At 39.3% G+C, this 16,811-nt stretch overlaps 3 protein-coding genes across 3 annotated transcripts; 1 reads left to right on the top strand and 2 right to left on the bottom strand.

The window, feature by feature from the left end:
• Nucleotides 1–25: 25 nt before the first annotated feature.
• LOC137707711 (transcription factor GTE4-like) lies at nt 26–5,903 on the bottom strand. Its single transcript, XM_068446616.1, has 5 exons — nt 3,456–5,903; nt 3,322–3,367; nt 3,114–3,227; nt 2,915–2,988; nt 26–406 (listed from the first exon to the last, which is right to left on the bottom strand). The coding sequence occupies exons 1-4, from the start codon at nt 5,406–5,408 to the stop codon at nt 2,930–2,932; spliced, it is 2,172 nt and encodes a 723-aa protein (XP_068302717.1). The 5' UTR covers nt 5,409–5,903; the 3' UTR covers nt 26–406; nt 2,915–2,929.
• A 3,016-nt stretch (nt 5,904–8,919) lies between these two features.
• On the top strand, nt 8,920–9,660 carry LOC137709548 (signaling peptide TAXIMIN 1-like). The gene is made up of 2 exons (XM_068448631.1): nt 8,920–9,163; nt 9,374–9,660. Exons 1-2 carry the CDS (start codon nt 9,054–9,056, stop codon nt 9,495–9,497), a joined length of 234 nt encoding a protein of 77 aa, XP_068304732.1. The 5' UTR covers nt 8,920–9,053; the 3' UTR covers nt 9,498–9,660.
• A 3,011-nt stretch (nt 9,661–12,671) lies between these two features.
• Nucleotides 12,672–15,544, bottom strand: LOC137749188 (seed biotin-containing protein SBP65-like). The gene is made up of 3 exons (XM_068489305.1): nt 13,616–15,544; nt 13,317–13,445; nt 12,672–13,150 (listed from the first exon to the last, which is right to left on the bottom strand). The coding sequence occupies exons 1-3, from the start codon at nt 15,407–15,409 to the stop codon at nt 12,791–12,793; spliced, it is 2,283 nt and encodes a 760-aa protein (XP_068345406.1). The 5' UTR covers nt 15,410–15,544; the 3' UTR covers nt 12,672–12,790.
• Nucleotides 15,545–16,811: the final 1,267 nt, after the last annotated feature.

The following is a 16,811-nucleotide window of genomic DNA, read 5'->3' on the forward strand; positions in this document are numbered from 1 at the left end:
TACAAATCTACCAAACATAGCAATCTCATGGGAATACAAGAGAATTCATATGAATGAAGTTGGTTTACAGGCTATCTAATTTTGTATCCACCAAAGCATCCTCAATCTGTCAGCACCAAACCAAAAAACAAGTCATCCAAATTTAGACGGGTCGCAGACTCGCAGTACTTAGCAATGTACATGTGCTATGCAAAACAGACCCAACTGTATCTATTTATCACCACATTCTAACAATATTATACAAATTCTAACAAGACCAACGGATGAGAGAGAAGAGAACCCCATTCTATACTTGCACGATGGTTGGAGGCCTCGGAGAAAATTTCCACTATACACCAATCGCAGATTCAATTCGAAAATTTGTCTGAAAAGCTTCCAATCACCATCTACCCTAATTTTCAGAGATCTGCCATTTAAGATAATCGTCATTAGTAATTCAGTTACATAGTTGCTTCCATCAACCATTACAAATAGCAATCATTTGCAATCCAAATTAATAAGATGCCAGATCATATATTAACAAGGTTGCATCTATTCTCTTCACCGCAAAAATTACACTGCATGCCCAACCATCCATCAAAGTCCAAACAAAAAGCAGGAGAGAACTCATTTCAAGTTTCACCTAATATACGACATGAAAAGATTTACTTTTAAGTATGTATGTGCTATAAAACTATAGAGCATATGAAAGCCCAAGGGCACAAATAAGAACAAACAAAACTGATGTAAAAAAGGGCTGAGTAAGGTCACACATGGTCTGTAAAGCAAAAAAAATCTACGAAACATGCACTTATGCAAAGCTTAAATGTGATCAAATTACTCGAACCCTGACTTGCTCACTTAACTGATCTAGTGCTGACACCCTCTCCCAGGAGAAAGGCAGGGTATTCCCTTATAGCTTGCCTTGTAATTGTTGCATAGACTTGCGCTATACAAAAACAGGGAAAGCAGAAATATGCAACAAACAAAAGTCAAGCATGACTTGCTCTGTACTGCAAGCTCATGACCCAATACACAAACAAAAATGATCCATCTTACTAACTTCTTTGAAATAATCCTTCCCTACCAGGAAAACAGTAGATAACCACCATACTATGGTGACTGGAATAGAAACGACAAAAACAACCAAGACATTTCAGACCCATTTCCAGTGGACACATTCTCACTGGTGAGATACACAGCATCTATTAGTTAAAGGGCTAGTTGAGCTCAGTAGAAACTTGTTTGGCAGTCTTGCTGGGATCCCCAGATCAAATAACTGGTTTACAGGACACTCTTAGGGAGTCATGTCTTCTAGGATTCCAGCTTTTTATTTCTTACAAAAATCTTTGACCTTACTCCCTAAACAGAAATGAACGCTGTATACAGGTAGTGGGCTGATGTACACTGAAGGGACTCTGTACGCTGAACCTTTCTTTTTAAATAAAACAGCCTTAGAATGTACTAGAAAATTTGGCGGGAAAAAGGACAAAGGAGCAGAAACACAACCTCCCATTGAGCAACATCAAGATTTTTATTCTGGGGACAAGGACAGTTGGAGTGGTGATACATTCCTTAAAATTTCTAGAGAGGGAGAGTCACTGGGTGAAAATATGAGATGATATTTGATACCAGATTTGATTGTTACAACAAAAAGTAATAGTAAGTGGTAAACTTGAACAGCACTTTCTAACTCAAGAAGATAGAACTACTTTGACACGGCAGGCTTTACAAGCAACACATGTATACAGCTGGTATATACGCAACCCTCAACTTCATGTTTAACAAGAATGCATATGGTAATGCACAGACTATTAAAAGGATTAATCTAAATTGGAATCAACAATTAAATCTGTCATTAAAGTTTTGGTTTCCACTCAGTAAAACCTCAGTCGAAAATTAAAAAGAGAATTTTTAATTTCACTCTCAGTAAAAACTCTGTGATTTCCTGCTCCCACACGCCAACTCCATCTCCTTCTCCTTCTCTCTTCTCACCCCCTTACTCTCTCCAAATTCTGTTCTATGAGCAATTTCCACGCACCATTTTTCTTCTCCTACAGACCCCTGTTTATTTATGGCCTTCCATTGAAGAACCTAAGGAAGAATCAATGAACATAGATAAACAGGTGTGTGCAACCATTTCCCTATTTTTGTTATAAAACTCTCTTCATATTTGAAACAAGCTGGAAAGTGAAAGAAAATTCCGAAAATGTTGACCCTGGCAGTAATTTAAATTGCTACACATCTATATAGCAATTGAAAACAAAGAGTTTGAGTTTTATTTATATAGATGTCATTCAAAAATCTTAAACGTCAACGACTAAAGGTGGGGGTGAACAAGTAAGCAGGCAAGGGGGTAAAACACGTAGGAATATACTTGCTCCTCATCTTCTTCAATGACAAGTGATTGAAGAAGAAACGTTATCTTCAGAAGGAAAAAAATTTGAATTTTGAGAAATGTTTTGGAGAGAAATTTAAAGCACACTGACCGTTTTAAGTACTAATACTTCCAATGTATATAATACTTATTGCAATTACACACACACACATATATATATAACAGCTTCACCCTGTAGCAAGAAAAAGTAAGCAACCCCTCATGAATGACACATTTTGTGCTATCATCTAGAGTTCTTTTACAACATATTCCACCATTCACAGCTCCAAGGTGAATCATGCATCAATACTAATAAATAGTCTGGTCCATACATAACATAAAAACCTACACATCTGCTTCCAAACCAATAAAAATTAAAATAATGGGGCAGCTACTGCAAAATGTTGGTCAAGTTTAATGTCATTGATAATATCACTTCAGTCAAATGATGTAGTTTACAACCCCAACTAAACACTATAAACGCACTTGATTACATAACAAGGAAGAACAAAAACTGCAAAAATGCTTGGAACAAGAATCAAGTTGACAGAATCTTACCTCAAAAGAAAATAGTTAAGTCCTAGGCGAACCTGCATCTGATCCAGATGCTGACGAACTATCACTATCTGAGTCTGCAGCAACACGGCAAGAAAAAGAAACTACTTTACCAAACAAGAACTTGCATAATTGCACACCGTATGATCAGCAATCTGTGAAATAACTTTACATCTATGAGCACAAAAATGTATTACAGTACCACTAGAGGAAGATCCAGAATCACTGCTAGAGCTGCTTGAACTACTCGACCTACTCCTAGTATCACCCTGGTTATCCCCTTGAATGGGTGTTGAAGAGGAAATAATCCTTCCATCTGCTCAAAAAAGGAACGAGTTTCAATTTATCAGTTTCTCCAAGGAAATCACCGATTCCAATGCCATGAAACATCGCATTCTGAAATATTTTACCTGTCTTGGGTTGTTTCAAAACCTCTGCTGCAACTGGGGCCTGGGTCTGTAAAATACAAAGAAAAATTAATCATTTACCAACGGCCGTTACCACAAGAATCAGAGGTTAGAATGTAGCATGAGTCAAGACATACCCGCTGCTGGACATTCTGCTCAGCTTCTGCTCTGGCTTGCATTTCAGCTTTTCGCTTGTGTTTGCTCAAACTCTTCTTGTAATTGGTTACAAACCTGTCCAGCTCCCACAGGGTCTCGGTATCAACGCTATCTATGTCCACTTCAATTTCATCATCATGATGGAATAGTGCCGAATTCCTCCTCTTTATAATCTGTATAATGGCATCCAGCTTCTCTGAAGGTAAACTCTGGAGTTGTGTGCTGAGCTTTTGCTTTTCTTCATAAGTCATATCCCTTTTATGAGGATCTTTAGCTTTAGGCTTCTTAGGAGCGGGGGTCCTAGGAGTAATAGTCATGGATTTAGGCTTCGGATCAGCGTGACGAGAAATGGACTCAGACCTGTCCAAAATCCTTCGCATATCAAGATGAGGTGGTAGCAGTGGAGGTGCCTTTCTTGGTGTAGGTGTTGGAAGATTAACCCCATAATCATATCCAAACCTCAGCTCACGATTGTAATCTGACTCTATGATGGCCCACCTGTCCTCAAATATTCTGGATAACTGCTCTGCCATTACATGAACATCCTGCCCTGGGGGGTTATAGGTCATGGCATTGTGAAATGTAAGTCTCACATCCTCCGCAAATTCTTTCGGAGACTTGTACCAATTCTTGTTCAGCCTCGACTTGATGGTACCCAGGTCCATTGGATGCTTGATAATGATATGATAATCGTGCAAACCAAGCTTGGCAGCATCAACAGGTTCATTAAACACCCAACCATGCTTGTGTTTCATCAATTTCTCAAGCAAAGAACTGCAACTCTTGAAAAACTTGCTTCCCATCCCACCGAACCCTTGCCACAATTCTCCTCCACCATGTCTCTTCCCATTCGATTTCGACTTCTTGTTACTCTCAGCAGGTGGAATCTTATCCTTGGCAAGCAAAAACTCAGAATTACGATAGAACTGGTTCGCCTTGGGGGTTCTCTTCTCTTTCTCCACAATATCACTCATTCCCTGACTATTCTCCAACACGGATATACTCAGCTGATGCAAAGGCCTGGTAGCCTCTCGAGGAACACCTACAGAAGCAACCTCAGAGTGAACCAGCCTCAGCCCTCCACCTGCACTATTCGCCCCATCATTCACTGAAACATGGGAGTGACTAAACCCACCAATCTGCCCCTGTTTAGCCTCAATTCTCTTCACCAAACTCCGCACCAAATCGAGCTCACTCTCAAGCTTCCTTCGAAGCTCCCGCTTCTCCTGCTTCGACCTTGAAGCCAAATTAATCTTAGTTCGGCTATCCAAAGCCGGCTTGACCACCCCATTCTCTTCAGGTGAATTCCGACTTTCCCGCTCAATAGTTGCCTCAACCACTGCCTCTGCTGCTGTCGCCGCAGGTTCTTGCCGGTTCAGGCTCAAGGAGTCATCAGAGGCAGCAGCACCAGACTGTGAAATGAGCGGCTGAGTGGAATTTCCATCCTCAGACAGAATAGTCTGAGCCGGAGGCCGAGTGGAATTCTCATCATTCCCGTTATCCTTGTTCTGACTCTTTCTGTCCTTCTCGTTTTCGTTGTTGCTGTTGTCCTTCTGTTTCTGGTTGTGGTTGCTGTCCTTCTGGTTCTCTTTGATGTTGTTGTCCTTCTCGTTCTCGTTGATGCTGTTGTTCTTCTCACTAATGCTGCTGTCCTTCCCGTTGATACTGTTGTCGATCCCGTTGATGTTGCCGCTGGTGGTGGTTGGGATAGCGGCAGAGGCAGGGGCGGGGGCGGGGGCGGAGGGGGCAGCTAAGGCGGTGGTGGTTGTGGCGGTTGCGTTGGTATTTGTGTTTGCGTCGGTGTTGGCGGTGGTGTTGACGATGTTGTTCTTCTTGAGGCCTTTGAAAGCTTTTCGAGTATAGACCTTGCTCTCCGTGAACCTCTGTTTCTCTCTGGCTCCATCACCTTCTCCTACTGTAGGCCCCGAAGCCATACATGTACCTCCCAAAACCCTAATTCCCGTTTTTCCCTTTCACAAAGATCCAAGATGCTTAGGGTTTTTTACCGCTATCCGCCCAAACAAAAGAAATATTAACAAAACCCTAATTCTCCCCCCAAATCTCACAAACAATTCACAAAATCCTAGGGTTTCTTTCCCCTAATCGCCCAAACAAAACAGAGACCACCAAAACCCAATTTTCCGCCCAAATCTCACACATAAATCAAGAAAATCAAATTAGGGCTTCCTTACAACAAACCAGTGAGAGAGAGTTAGGGCTTACAAGTTACAACATCGACAACCATATGGGTAGAGCTTCGAGCTTCGTTAGCCTTTCTCTCCGATCAGATCTCGCTCCTTCGCTTTCTCTCTCTAAAACGTTTCACAGTCTCACAGTTTCTCTCTCTTCCGTCTCCCACTCTCTCTCTGTATCCTTATCTTACAAGTGTACGGCGAGGGAGGGGTTCGTGAGGGAGCGGTGGAGTGACGAAACGTGTGGGAGCACCAAAAGAGTAGTGACCGGGAAGTATCATAGCACGGGTGGGGGGTTTGACTCACGCGACATACGAGGGAGTGACGTGCAACGGACCAATGGGAGAGCGGGAGAGTAGGGCGTGAGCATCACGTTGAGCTTGAGTTTATTGGGGGATTATGTGGCGGGGGACTTGCTTTGTGGAATATTTGGAAGTGATTCCCCACGCGACAAGAAGGCGCGTGTAGTTCAGTTTCGGCAATTGTAAAATGTGATTTGGTGATGATGAAAGTCTCCGGCCGGGTTTATTATATGCCCCGATGTTGCGCTCATTGCTGCCGTTTGCCTGGTGGTGGTTGTGGTTGAGGAGAGTTTCAACTCCCAAGTTCTTTGTTTGAAGCCAGATTTGAGCCCAAATACAATGCTCTTCCAAAAGGCTTTATTATTTGGTAAATTTTGTTTATACTAAGGGATGGCTTCGATTTTATTCAGTTCGGTTTTTTTAAAAATTAAAAATCAAATTGAAATTACTATTTGATTTCGCTTTTCTTCGGGTTTTATTGTTTGGTTTAGTTCAATTCGTTTTTTTTATTTTTTAATAAATTTGTAAATTAGTTTTGAAAAAAAATAAATAAATAAGTATTCATTTATGTATTATTTGGTTTCGGGTCCTCTGAAATCAAAATCGAACCTCGGTTTAATTGGGTTCTTTTCGGTCTCTGGGCCATAATCAACCAGCAAATCTCATGGTAATAGTTTTAAGTCATGACATTAAATTTTTGTCTGTTTCTATATGTTTTAATTTATTTATTTTGTATCAAAACTCGTAAACAAATTTTGTTCTTATGATATAATCAGCTCAGTATTGAATTTTTCATACAAAATTTAAAGCTTTACCACTCTTGTTTGACTAAAATTTGAACTTTTAATTTTTCTCGTGTTAATCATATTGCAATATTTTGTCTAATTTCTTTCATATGACTTAAAAGCCCTTTTAACTTGAATTTCGGACTTCGCCACTGATTATTTCTCTTCCTTCTATCATGAGTTTTGTTCTTGCTTTCCTTCTCTTATTTTGTTATTTGATTGTTTATTATTTATTTCATACCGTAAAACTATGAGATTTAGTAGAGGAGCTGATGAGCAGAGGGTGGACAAAATATGACATTGACGAGCGAAGGCGGTGCCAAGTATGCAGCGACGAAGAATGTTGCGAATAGTTGGGATGAACGGGCTGGAGAAAAAGAAAAATCATTATAAATGTGGCACAGTATTAACTGTTTAGATTTCTTGAGTTAAGAATAAAAAGTGTTTGAAAATCCTTCAAAATCGACAAACAAAATTGGCCTCGTTGGATCATTAGTCTCCTTAGTAATAGGATAGTTAAAGATAGCCTCTGTAGTGAAAAAATTAGGATAAAACAAACTTTCTGTTAATTATTAGCACGTAAAGTTTACATGTGAGACTAACTATCTTTTTAGTCTCATATGTGAACCTTATGTGCTAACAATTAACGGAAAGTTAGCAAAACTTTCAAATTTTGGGCCTAAATTTCAATAAACTTTACCAGAAAGACTTGCATCCTAATTTTTTTACCATGGGTTCAATTTTTTGACTACCTTATCATCACAGAACTATTAATCCTATTAAGCCAACAAAATTTAAATTCTTTCCATATAAAAGTTGTTGGATTTTACAAATGTCATCAAATTCATTATTTCAAAAGTATTTTAAAATTCTTGTTAATCTTAATTTGTAAAGATAATGTTAAGGAGATCAAATTTCTAAATTAAATTTTATAAATCAAATGATTTAGTTGTTGATTATTAGATTATTAGTCGAGTGTTGATTAACGTGCTTATTTTCTATTGGTAACACATCATTTGATTTGTAAATTTTGTTCAAAAATTTGGTATAAGGAAAAATTGTAAAATGTAAATATTATAATTAGAGAGACGTCAAAGGAAAGCGGGGAGTATTTATCATTAATAGTCAAAATTTAACACTCAATTTCATGAATATCGCTTTTTATAAAAACTTTTAAATATAACATAAAACTCACATGAATAGACCTAAATACCCTTAAAATCCAAAACCACCTACATAGAAGTACTTCACTACTTCTCAAGAATTCTTAGGACATCAATGTTGTAACCTTCAATTGTGAAACTTCATAAACCCTAATGTCGTCGGTGACAGTCCCCACAACCACAGCAATCTTGTTATCCTTTCCTTGCATGTATTTAATCAACCTCGAGAGAGAAAGTGGTGCCTTGTTGACTTTGCTCATGACCAAACATGTAAGAACAACAACATTCAACTTGCTTCTAGTCCTTCGGACAAGAAAACGATACAAATGGGCGAGAAGCTTGAGATAGATATCATCGGACAGCGCTTCATCTTCTTACTCTTACCTCCTGCCACAAGATTGATCCCCATTATTACTACTAGCGTTGAAGCTCGGTTGCTCGGGACAGCGCTTCGAAAACGTTAGGCCTTTATTTGGTCAATTCATTAAACAAATATGGATCATGTACTTCCATATGGTTGAGCCAAGGATGAAGACAGTGAGAGAAAAAGATTGATTGCTCCCACAGTCTTATACCCATGAGAAGGGCTTTTAATGGTACCTTCATTGTTGGCAACAACTTTTGTTGGTGGTGGGTACGACAAGGAGGTTGGGAACAATGATATGGATGAGGGTTGTGCAGATCGTATTGCTTATGATCCTTGGTTCTTGGTTAACCCAGAATTCTTTAGTTTATGTTTATTTGATTTTAATTTTAAGGGTATTTAAGTCTATTTAAGTGGATTTTCTGTTCTTTTTGAAAGATTTTCTAAAAAGTAACATTTATGAAATTTAGTATTAAATTTTGGTTATTATTGATAAAAAATCAATGAAAAATTCGGATTCCCAGTAAAACGCCACGTGCCGTGAGTCGCCAACTACGGAATCGAAGTCTTTGTCCATTAACCTTACGGAATCGAAGTCTTTCAGCGTTTGTCCCTTATCCTCTCCCTCTCTTTCTGTCTGCCACATTGAAGTGCGTGAGGGTGAAGCAGAAACAGTAGTGGAAGGAAGCAGAAGCAGAAGCAGTTGTTGAAGGAAACAGAAGCAGCAAAATCGGAGAAATCAAGCGGACGAAGTGAGACAGAGAAATTCGAAAATGTGCTCTTCAGAGGGTGATTGCAGGCCTTTGGGCTTTCTACTGGGCCTTCCGTTCGCCCTTCTCTCCCTCCTCATCTCCGTCGTCGGCATCGTCATCTGGATCGTCGGGTATAAATATGATTCCTTCTATTCTTCCTCTCTCCAATTCATTGATTTCTCTCTGAAATTTTCAATTTGCAATTCGATCGATCACCTCATCTCATCTTGTTATCTCAAATTGTGATTGACTGATTGTTTGGTGCTTTGAATTTTGAATTTGTGATCTGATTTATTGCTTGTGGTGGGCGGTGCCGTCGTGGTGGCGGTGGTGGGTGGCAGGTTGTTGCTGACGTGCATATGCCCGTGCTGCTTGTGCGTGACGGTGATGGTGGAGCTGGCTCTGCAGTTGGTGAAAGCTCCAATTCATGTGATGGAATGGTTCACTTCTCAAATCCCCTGTTAATCTCTCCATCTTTTCCTCTCTTTCTCCTCTGCTTGCTTGATACTTGCAATTACTCACTTTTTTTTCTTTTAATTTTATTATTTTTATTTTTACTATATGTCGCTTTCTTAGATACATATTTCATTGTGAATGAATGAATGAATGCTTATGTATGTTTGTATGAGTGTTTTTGTTTCTAACCGAAATTGCGGCACAAGCTACAGTATTTACAAGTAAACATTACTGTCATCCGGTGGTCGCATGTTCATTAGATGTCGTTACAGCATATATTACCGTCAAATGATGGTGGTATCAAAATTAGACCAGGAAATTTGTTACACGATTCGTTAACACGATACTAAATGGTATGAAAGTAACGAATTTCGAATCAATACGATAATTAATCGTGTCTTTATCGGATCACACGATAAGAATTCGTTAATAATGGATTCTTAACAAGTTTACACGAGAGCAGAGAATGACATGTGAGTATAATATTAACATTTACATCGATACTCTTTTGTTTTTTTCATTTTTTTGATAGAATTGTAGTTTATCATATTAACATTTACTTCGATACACTATTTTTTTCTTTTTCTTATTCTTGGTATAACAATCTAAATATAATCTGGGATTAGACTTCCAGCGGCAGACAGTTCTCAAAGCAGTTGAGTCCATCCAGCTCCACCGCGAACCTCGGCGGCGACCTCCGGCTCTGCTTCTTAGCCTCCGGCAAAGACTCCATATTTCCCTCTTGGTTTGCTGTACTAATCGTGTTATTTGATGGAACGTACTCTTCAGCTGCTGTATGGGGAAGGAGGACTTCACCCTCTGGCCCAAGAACTCAGCACACAAAGCATCAAACGAACTGAACATGGAATTCATGATTTCTTTGAAGGTATATTTCTGATCAGATGAACCAAAACTTGAAAACCGAATTCGCAAAATCGATAATTTGAGGGTGTAGAGAGAGAATTTGAATGTTTGATTGTTAAGAAAAAAATTATTTTGATGAATTTAATTTTTTTTAATTACTAAAAAAGAACTTATTATAAAATATAATAGTCATAGGGTATACGTATATATCGTATATTAAAATATCTATTATTATATTATTGTTTTATATAAATTAATTTTAAGGTTTATTTATTTTTATAATATAAGATAAGCAAAGAGTGAGATTAAAAAATATAAAACATATTAAAAATAAAAACATCAAGTAATTTAAAAATATTAACCACATTAAAAAAATATAATAAGTAATTTACAAATGCGAAAAATGTGAAAAAAAAATAATATACAAATGCTCTACGCTTTAAGAATGAGTATATCATTGTTTGAATTTTTAAAACCATACAAAACGAACTCTCATGAATAATATTTTTAAGGGAGTTTAAAATAAACCTTACCCATTTGGTATCTTGTAGTAATGTACTAATGTTTTTTCATTAAACTCTTATTTTGGGTATGTAATACTTAAAAGACAAATGTTGTTTTTATGTTTTGAAATAATATTTATGTGATAATGTGATATATATATATATAGAGAAAAATTTAGTATTATGTTTTCAAATTTTTAGGGGTCAAATTATGTTTTCATTTTCATTATTTATTAATGTAAAATATATTTTCCTTAATGGGTAATGGGTCGGGTCAATTACCTAATAATATTAACGGGTCGATTTGAGGTTGGGTCATGTTACCCCTTTACTTTAATGGATGTCACACGACATGACCTATTAAGATATCAGGTATGTCACGAAAACGACACGAATATAGAAAACACGACATGAATGTCAGGTCTAATCAAAATACTTGTAGAGTAAATTATAGCAATGGTCCCTCAATTTTAACCAAATTAGAGCAATTTTCCCTCAACTAAAAATTCATTATCATTGATCTCTCAACTCATTAAAACGTGTAACTATGGTCATTTTTGTCAATTCCGTAAGAATTATATCAAAATGAGTTATGTTAGAATGATCATTACTCCAATTGGGTTAAAGTTAAGGAACTATTTCTTTAGTTGGATTAAAGTTGAGGGACCATTAATACAATTTTTTTATTTAATTTTTCATATTTGCCCATTGATTCAACCTCAAATGTATGACACGCAACTTATTTTGATGGAAGTTCTAATGTGTTGACGAAAAGAACCATAACTGCATGTTTTGATGAGTTGAGGAACCAATGGTAATGAATTTTTAGTTGATGGATCATTGCTCTAATTAGATTAAAATTAAGGAATTTTTGCTACAATTTACTCAATTCTTGTAAGTTGCTAAACAGGTTACCAGAGAATTCGAAAGGAAAAGGCCTAATTTACTAAACTGAGTTTGGCATAATTTTAACGCTTACTAGAGAATTATTGTGGAAGCGAATCACTCATTGTTTTGTGACCAATGTTCTAAGTATGATTAGGCAAGTAGTTTGGCATAATTTTAACGCTTACTAGAGAATTATTGTGGAAGCGAATCACTCATTGTTTTGTGACCAATGTTCTAAGTATAATTAGGCAAGTAGTCGGACGGCACAAAGGGGTCTAGCGCCTCATGTTAGAACGTAATGAAATTAAGTTAGGTTTGATGTATCAGTGTCGTAACACGTTCTTTTCTCTATATCATAACACGTTCCTGAGAGAACATGTACTCCGAGTATTTTATTCTATGTTTTGTATAAAGGATAACGGTTTATAAGATTCGATACTTCTTTCGTATTTTTATAGAAAAATGGTTAAAATATTCTTGAAACACTCGAGAAAGTCGCGATGCAACTCACTTTCATGTCTTCCGATATTCGTCTATAAAACACATCTTAAAACGTGGCTTCCTGTATGCTTTCTCATTTGGTGTGTGGGGCTGCAAGGGCGAGACTACGGATAATTATTTCAATTGTTTCACAGCCTTCGCTTGCATTTGTTCGACACACTTTGCTAGTTCATTTGGGCCCTACCCTCTTGCGTATTTCTCTGTGTGGGCTTTTGCCCTATTTCAATAAAGAAATTTAAAATATATAAAAGTAAAAATTAAAAATAAAAAAAATAACAACAACAACGAATCGTCACGATTCCAAGGTAAGGAAGGTGGTTTTTAATACATAAACACTCAAAATTAATCATCAAAAACATCAACCAAACCCAAATTATTAACACAAAATATAACTCGCACACACACATATATATATATATATATATATATATTGTATCTGCCTTTTATGCACTTGCAAAATATCTACACCGAAAAGTGGAACCCAAAACCGAGAGTAGAAGTAGTCGTGCATTCATACTCGGTCACCCCTTGCTTGCTTTGCTATCCTCAATTCCTCCTGGTCATCCCTTGCTTGCTCCGTTCATCCGTCGACGTCTTCCACTGCTGTTCCTGGCCACCACTCAGTTCCTCCTCCTCCTCCATTCCGTGCTGCCCGCCGATCAGCATGTCTTTTGTTGTCTGACCAATCTCCAGTAAAGTCTCCGTGACTGCTCCCAGCACCCCCTCACCACCCTCTCCCACTTGAGAGCTGTCCATGCTCATCATGTACTCCTCGTTGCTTCCTGCCCCAGCGCCACCGCTCCGCGACTTCATCCAACTCTCATCCCTGCCCTGATCCCGACTCGTGTCTGCCCCTCGCACGAGGCCCTGAGATCGATTCTGGGATTCCTGTCCACCTTGATAACCCTGATTATCATTCAAGTACAATCAACCCATTAAACTCTCCTCTCAAATACCAGCTTAATAAACTAATATTTCTAGCTCAAATTTTAATTATTTGATTCCTCGCATCGATAATATATATTAGATGTATATACAGTCATGTTCATGTAATTCAAAAGAGGAACCGTACCTGAGTTTTTTCAGATGATCGGTCACCCTCTCCTCGAATCCCCTGAACGCTAACATTCTCATGAGCTTGCTTGTTCCATGTCGTGCCTTGCTCCCATTCGGATCCTTCTCTTTCTCCTCCTTGGAGAGACTGTCTCAAGTAAAATAAAACATTCAAACAACTCATCTCTCGCTTGATCGGTAATGAAGGCCGGTAATAATTGTTTGTAATTTAATTAATAATTTTTTTTTAACACTTGAATCAATTTAGCTATTCGGTGAGCGGTATTTAATTAAATAGCACTCTTGACAAATATATACCTGCTGCTTATTTTGCTCTTCAGCTGATCTCTTGGCCTCCAGTTCTCTCTGCGCCTCCTCCTTCTTCCTCGCGGTATATTCCTCAGCCTTCTCCCCAGCCACCGCAGCGGCATCTTTAGCCGCACTCAAAGGCTTCGAAACAATATCCACTGTTTTATGCCCAGCATATTCAGCTGCCCCTATCACAACCTTCGCTGCCTTTTTAGTCCCCTCCACTGCAGCCTCTGTGGTGTAATGCGCTGCCGTCCAACCGGCCACAGTCGCCTTGTCCTTCAAGTCCACTGCCACATTACCTGCATACGCCGCCGAAGTCTTCCCGCCCTCCAAAGTCTTGTCCTTGGCCTTCACAGCCCCTTCTTCCACGTAATGCAGAGTGGTCTGACCGGCGGAGGCAGCAACATCTTTGGCTCTCCCCGCTAGTGGAGCTGTTTTTTCGACGGCGGTCTTGCCTGCACCAGTGAGATTCTCTTTGGCAGTTTGTGCTCCTTGGAGGAGAGTGTCTTTAGCTTGTCCAGCTTTCTCTGAGGCATACTCGGTTGCGCTACCAAGCCCTTTCCTGGCCGACTCTTTAGCCTTGGCGTAACGCTCCTCTGCAGCCCTTATCGCCTCCATAGAATTCTGCTGAGCTGTGCCTCTCAGCTGTGAGATTTCTTCCAAAGATGGTTGTTGTTGTTTGGTTCCTTGACGTCGACCCTCTTCTTCTTTGATTCTCTTAGTCTCCTCTTCAGTAGTGGTTCTCTCTTGTGTGCTTTTCATCTCAGACTCGGAGCCTCGTCTTCCTTTAGAACCTTGCTGCTCCTCCTCTTGGCCCTGCAGCTTCTTGTCTTCCCCGGTAAGAGTCATTTTCTCCACACCCTCGTGTATTTGTGTGCGTCTACTTTCTTTCTGAACTTCACTAGTTTCTCGGCCTTTATCGGTCCGACCCTGCTCTTCTTCCCCACCCACTTCAAACTTCCCAACTGTCTGATGACCGCGATCACCACCACTGCCTTCTCGTTGTTGTTGACCTCCACCATGGGCTCCTTGACGCTCTTGAACCTTCCCAAAAGATTGGCCTTGCCGTCCACCATGGGCTTGTCCTTGACCTCCTTGACGCCCTTCAACCTTCCCAGTAGTTTGGCGACCTTGAGCTTCATGGCACTCTTCAACCTTCCCAACAGATTGACTAGTTCCACCTTGACCTTGGCCTTGACCTCCACCTTGACCTTTACCTTCATGGCGCTGTTCAAATGAATGAGCTACACCTTGAACTCCGCCATGGCTTTTAGTTTCATGGCCCTGTTCAAACTGAGGGCCACTACCTTGACGTTGACCATGAGCTTGACCTCCGCCTTGACTTTTATCTTCATGGCTCTGTTCAGACTGAGGAACTCCAGGTCCACCTTGTTGGCGGCTCTCTTTCTTAGACTCAGCTTCTTTGTCTGCCACCATGTTTTCTGTCCTCGCCTTGTCTGCCTGCGATTCTCTCTGTCTGTCCTCCCTCGCCGACGCCTGAGTATCTTTAAGAGACTCGAGCTTATGAGACCCGATCTCATGAGTCTCTCTTGCTTTCCCCATTCCCACATCGCCCACCGTATTCCCACTCCTCATCGAGGCTGCTTTATCGCCTTCGTCCTTCGATGACTGCTTGCTGCCGCTGTCGAGAGGAGTGTCTTTTCTGCCTGCACTCGTATCAGTAACATGTACCGTCATAGCCTCAAAGTGAGTAGTCATTTTGGGCACCTTGTCTTTCGCTATGTGCACCTCCCTCTCCGGCGTTGTGTTTTCCCTTCTTTGCTGCTGCTCGGAAGCCATTTCCTTCCTTTCCTTCTTTCTTGATTCAAACCAAAGCGCTAGCTGTTTGATATGTATACACACAATACGTATTCAATGCAATAACACGATCGATCAGGTTACATTCAATACAGAGATTTTGGGTTTCGGGTTTTTTTTTTTCCGCTAGAAAGATTTGATTGGCGTTTCAGAAGTGGAGAGTGATGTTGGGCCGGATTGGGGTTAAAAGCAGGAAGCCATGGCGGTGCTGAGGAGGTGGGTAACGACGTCGTCCATGCATGGAGGGCGACAACTGTTGGGTGGGAAAGTGCCAAGTGGTGGCTTCTTGACACGTTTGTTCTTGAGAGTCAGATTGCCATGCTACCCAGCAACTCACACGTCCAACTGTTTCAGGTTTGCGTTATCCAACCCAACATTGTCTCTATGTCTACTGACACGAGGGAGAGCCTTGGGCTGCCACGCATGTCAAATTCTTCAGTATGTGTTGAATAAGGATCGGGCACTTCAATCCATCCTTTATCCTTATCAGTTCAGTTAGCTATCTATGTACCAAATGCATGCATTTAGAGATGATATTTCAAACGAATGCTTGCTTTCATTTTTCCAATACACTATTAAATATATATAGTACATATGACTATTCAAATTAGGTTTCCTCTACATATTATAATTTATAATAGTTAGTAAACCGGCTAAGGGTCTGCTGTCCCGTAATTACATGTTTTATTTGTGTCTTTTTATTTATTGCTTCTTGATTGTACGTCTCATTTGTGTCTCTTTACTTATTTCTTGAAACTTATCCCTTTAACCAGCTAAAGATTTGCTCTCCCCTAATTACATGTCTCATTTGTGTCTCTTTACTAGTTTCTTGACACTTATCCCTTCACTTATTCCAAAGTAAGTTCATAAAATTAATTAAAAATTAAAACATAAAATAAACCGATGTTTTAATAAACCGATAATTAACTTGGAATAAGTGAAAAAATAAGCATCAAGAAACTAGTAAAGAGGCACAAACGAGACATGCAATTAAAAACCACAACCCTAATGTCAATTTACCTTTTAGATGTGGTATTCTCTTAATTTTCATTAACCTCAGACCAAGAACGGAAGCCAATAAACAGGAAAACCTATTTGTTTCATTTGAGAACTTGCGACATTTTGTGGTGAAGAGCATAACTATACAATCATGACAATCTATTTGTTCCAAAAAGAAAATTTTGTTTCCTTCTTTTAGATGAGTTATTGTCTTAATTTTCGTTAACCTTGGATTAGTTTTTCAGTGAAGTATATGGAATTGTTTACGATTCCAACCATTACCATGATATTGTTGGAGGAATTGAATTAAGTGCATAACCTTGCAGACCAACAAAGACTGAGTAAATCAATCGAAAGAGATTAAGTTTCTTTTGATTGGTAAATT

This window comes from Pyrus communis, chromosome 11 (assembly GCF_963583255.1).
Source record: "Pyrus communis chromosome 11, drPyrComm1.1, whole genome shotgun sequence".
NCBI classification, from domain to species: Eukaryota; Viridiplantae; Streptophyta; class Magnoliopsida; order Rosales; family Rosaceae; genus Pyrus; species Pyrus communis.

What these genes read in the sequence shown, in the direction of transcription:
- LOC137707711 (XM_068446616.1), bottom strand. Translation starts at nt 5,408, where the DNA reads ATGGCTTCGGGGCCTACAGTAGGAGAAGGTGATGGAGCCAGAGAGAAA. An exon ending in AGCAGAATGTCCAGCAGCGG is followed by an intron (nt 3,368 to 3,455) that starts GTATGTCTTGAC and finishes TGTATTTTACAG; the next exon opens with ACCCAGGCCCCAGTTGCAGC. An exon ending in TTCTGGATCTTCCTCTAGTG is followed by an intron (nt 2,989 to 3,113) that starts GTACTGTAATAC and finishes GTGTTGCTGCAG; the next exon opens with ACTCAGATAGTGATAGTTCG.
- LOC137709548 (XM_068448631.1), top strand. Translation starts at nt 9,054, where the DNA reads ATGTGCTCTTCAGAGGGTGATTGCAGGCCTTTGGGCTTTCTACTGGGC. An exon ending in ATCGTCATCTGGATCGTCGG is followed by an intron (nt 9,164 to 9,373) that starts GTATAAATATGA and finishes GGTGGGTGGCAG; the next exon opens with GTTGTTGCTGACGTGCATAT.
- LOC137749188 (XM_068489305.1), bottom strand. Translation starts at nt 15,409, where the DNA reads ATGGCTTCCGAGCAGCAGCAAAGAAGGGAAAACACAACGCCGGAGAGG. An exon ending in AAGAGCAAAATAAGCAGCAG is followed by an intron (nt 13,446 to 13,615) that starts GTATATATTTGT and finishes TACTTGAGACAG; the next exon opens with TCTCTCCAAGGAGGAGAAAG. An exon ending in GATCATCTGAAAAAACTCAG is followed by an intron (nt 13,151 to 13,316) that starts GTACGGTTCCTC and finishes AATGATAATCAG; the next exon opens with GGTTATCAAGGTGGACAGGA.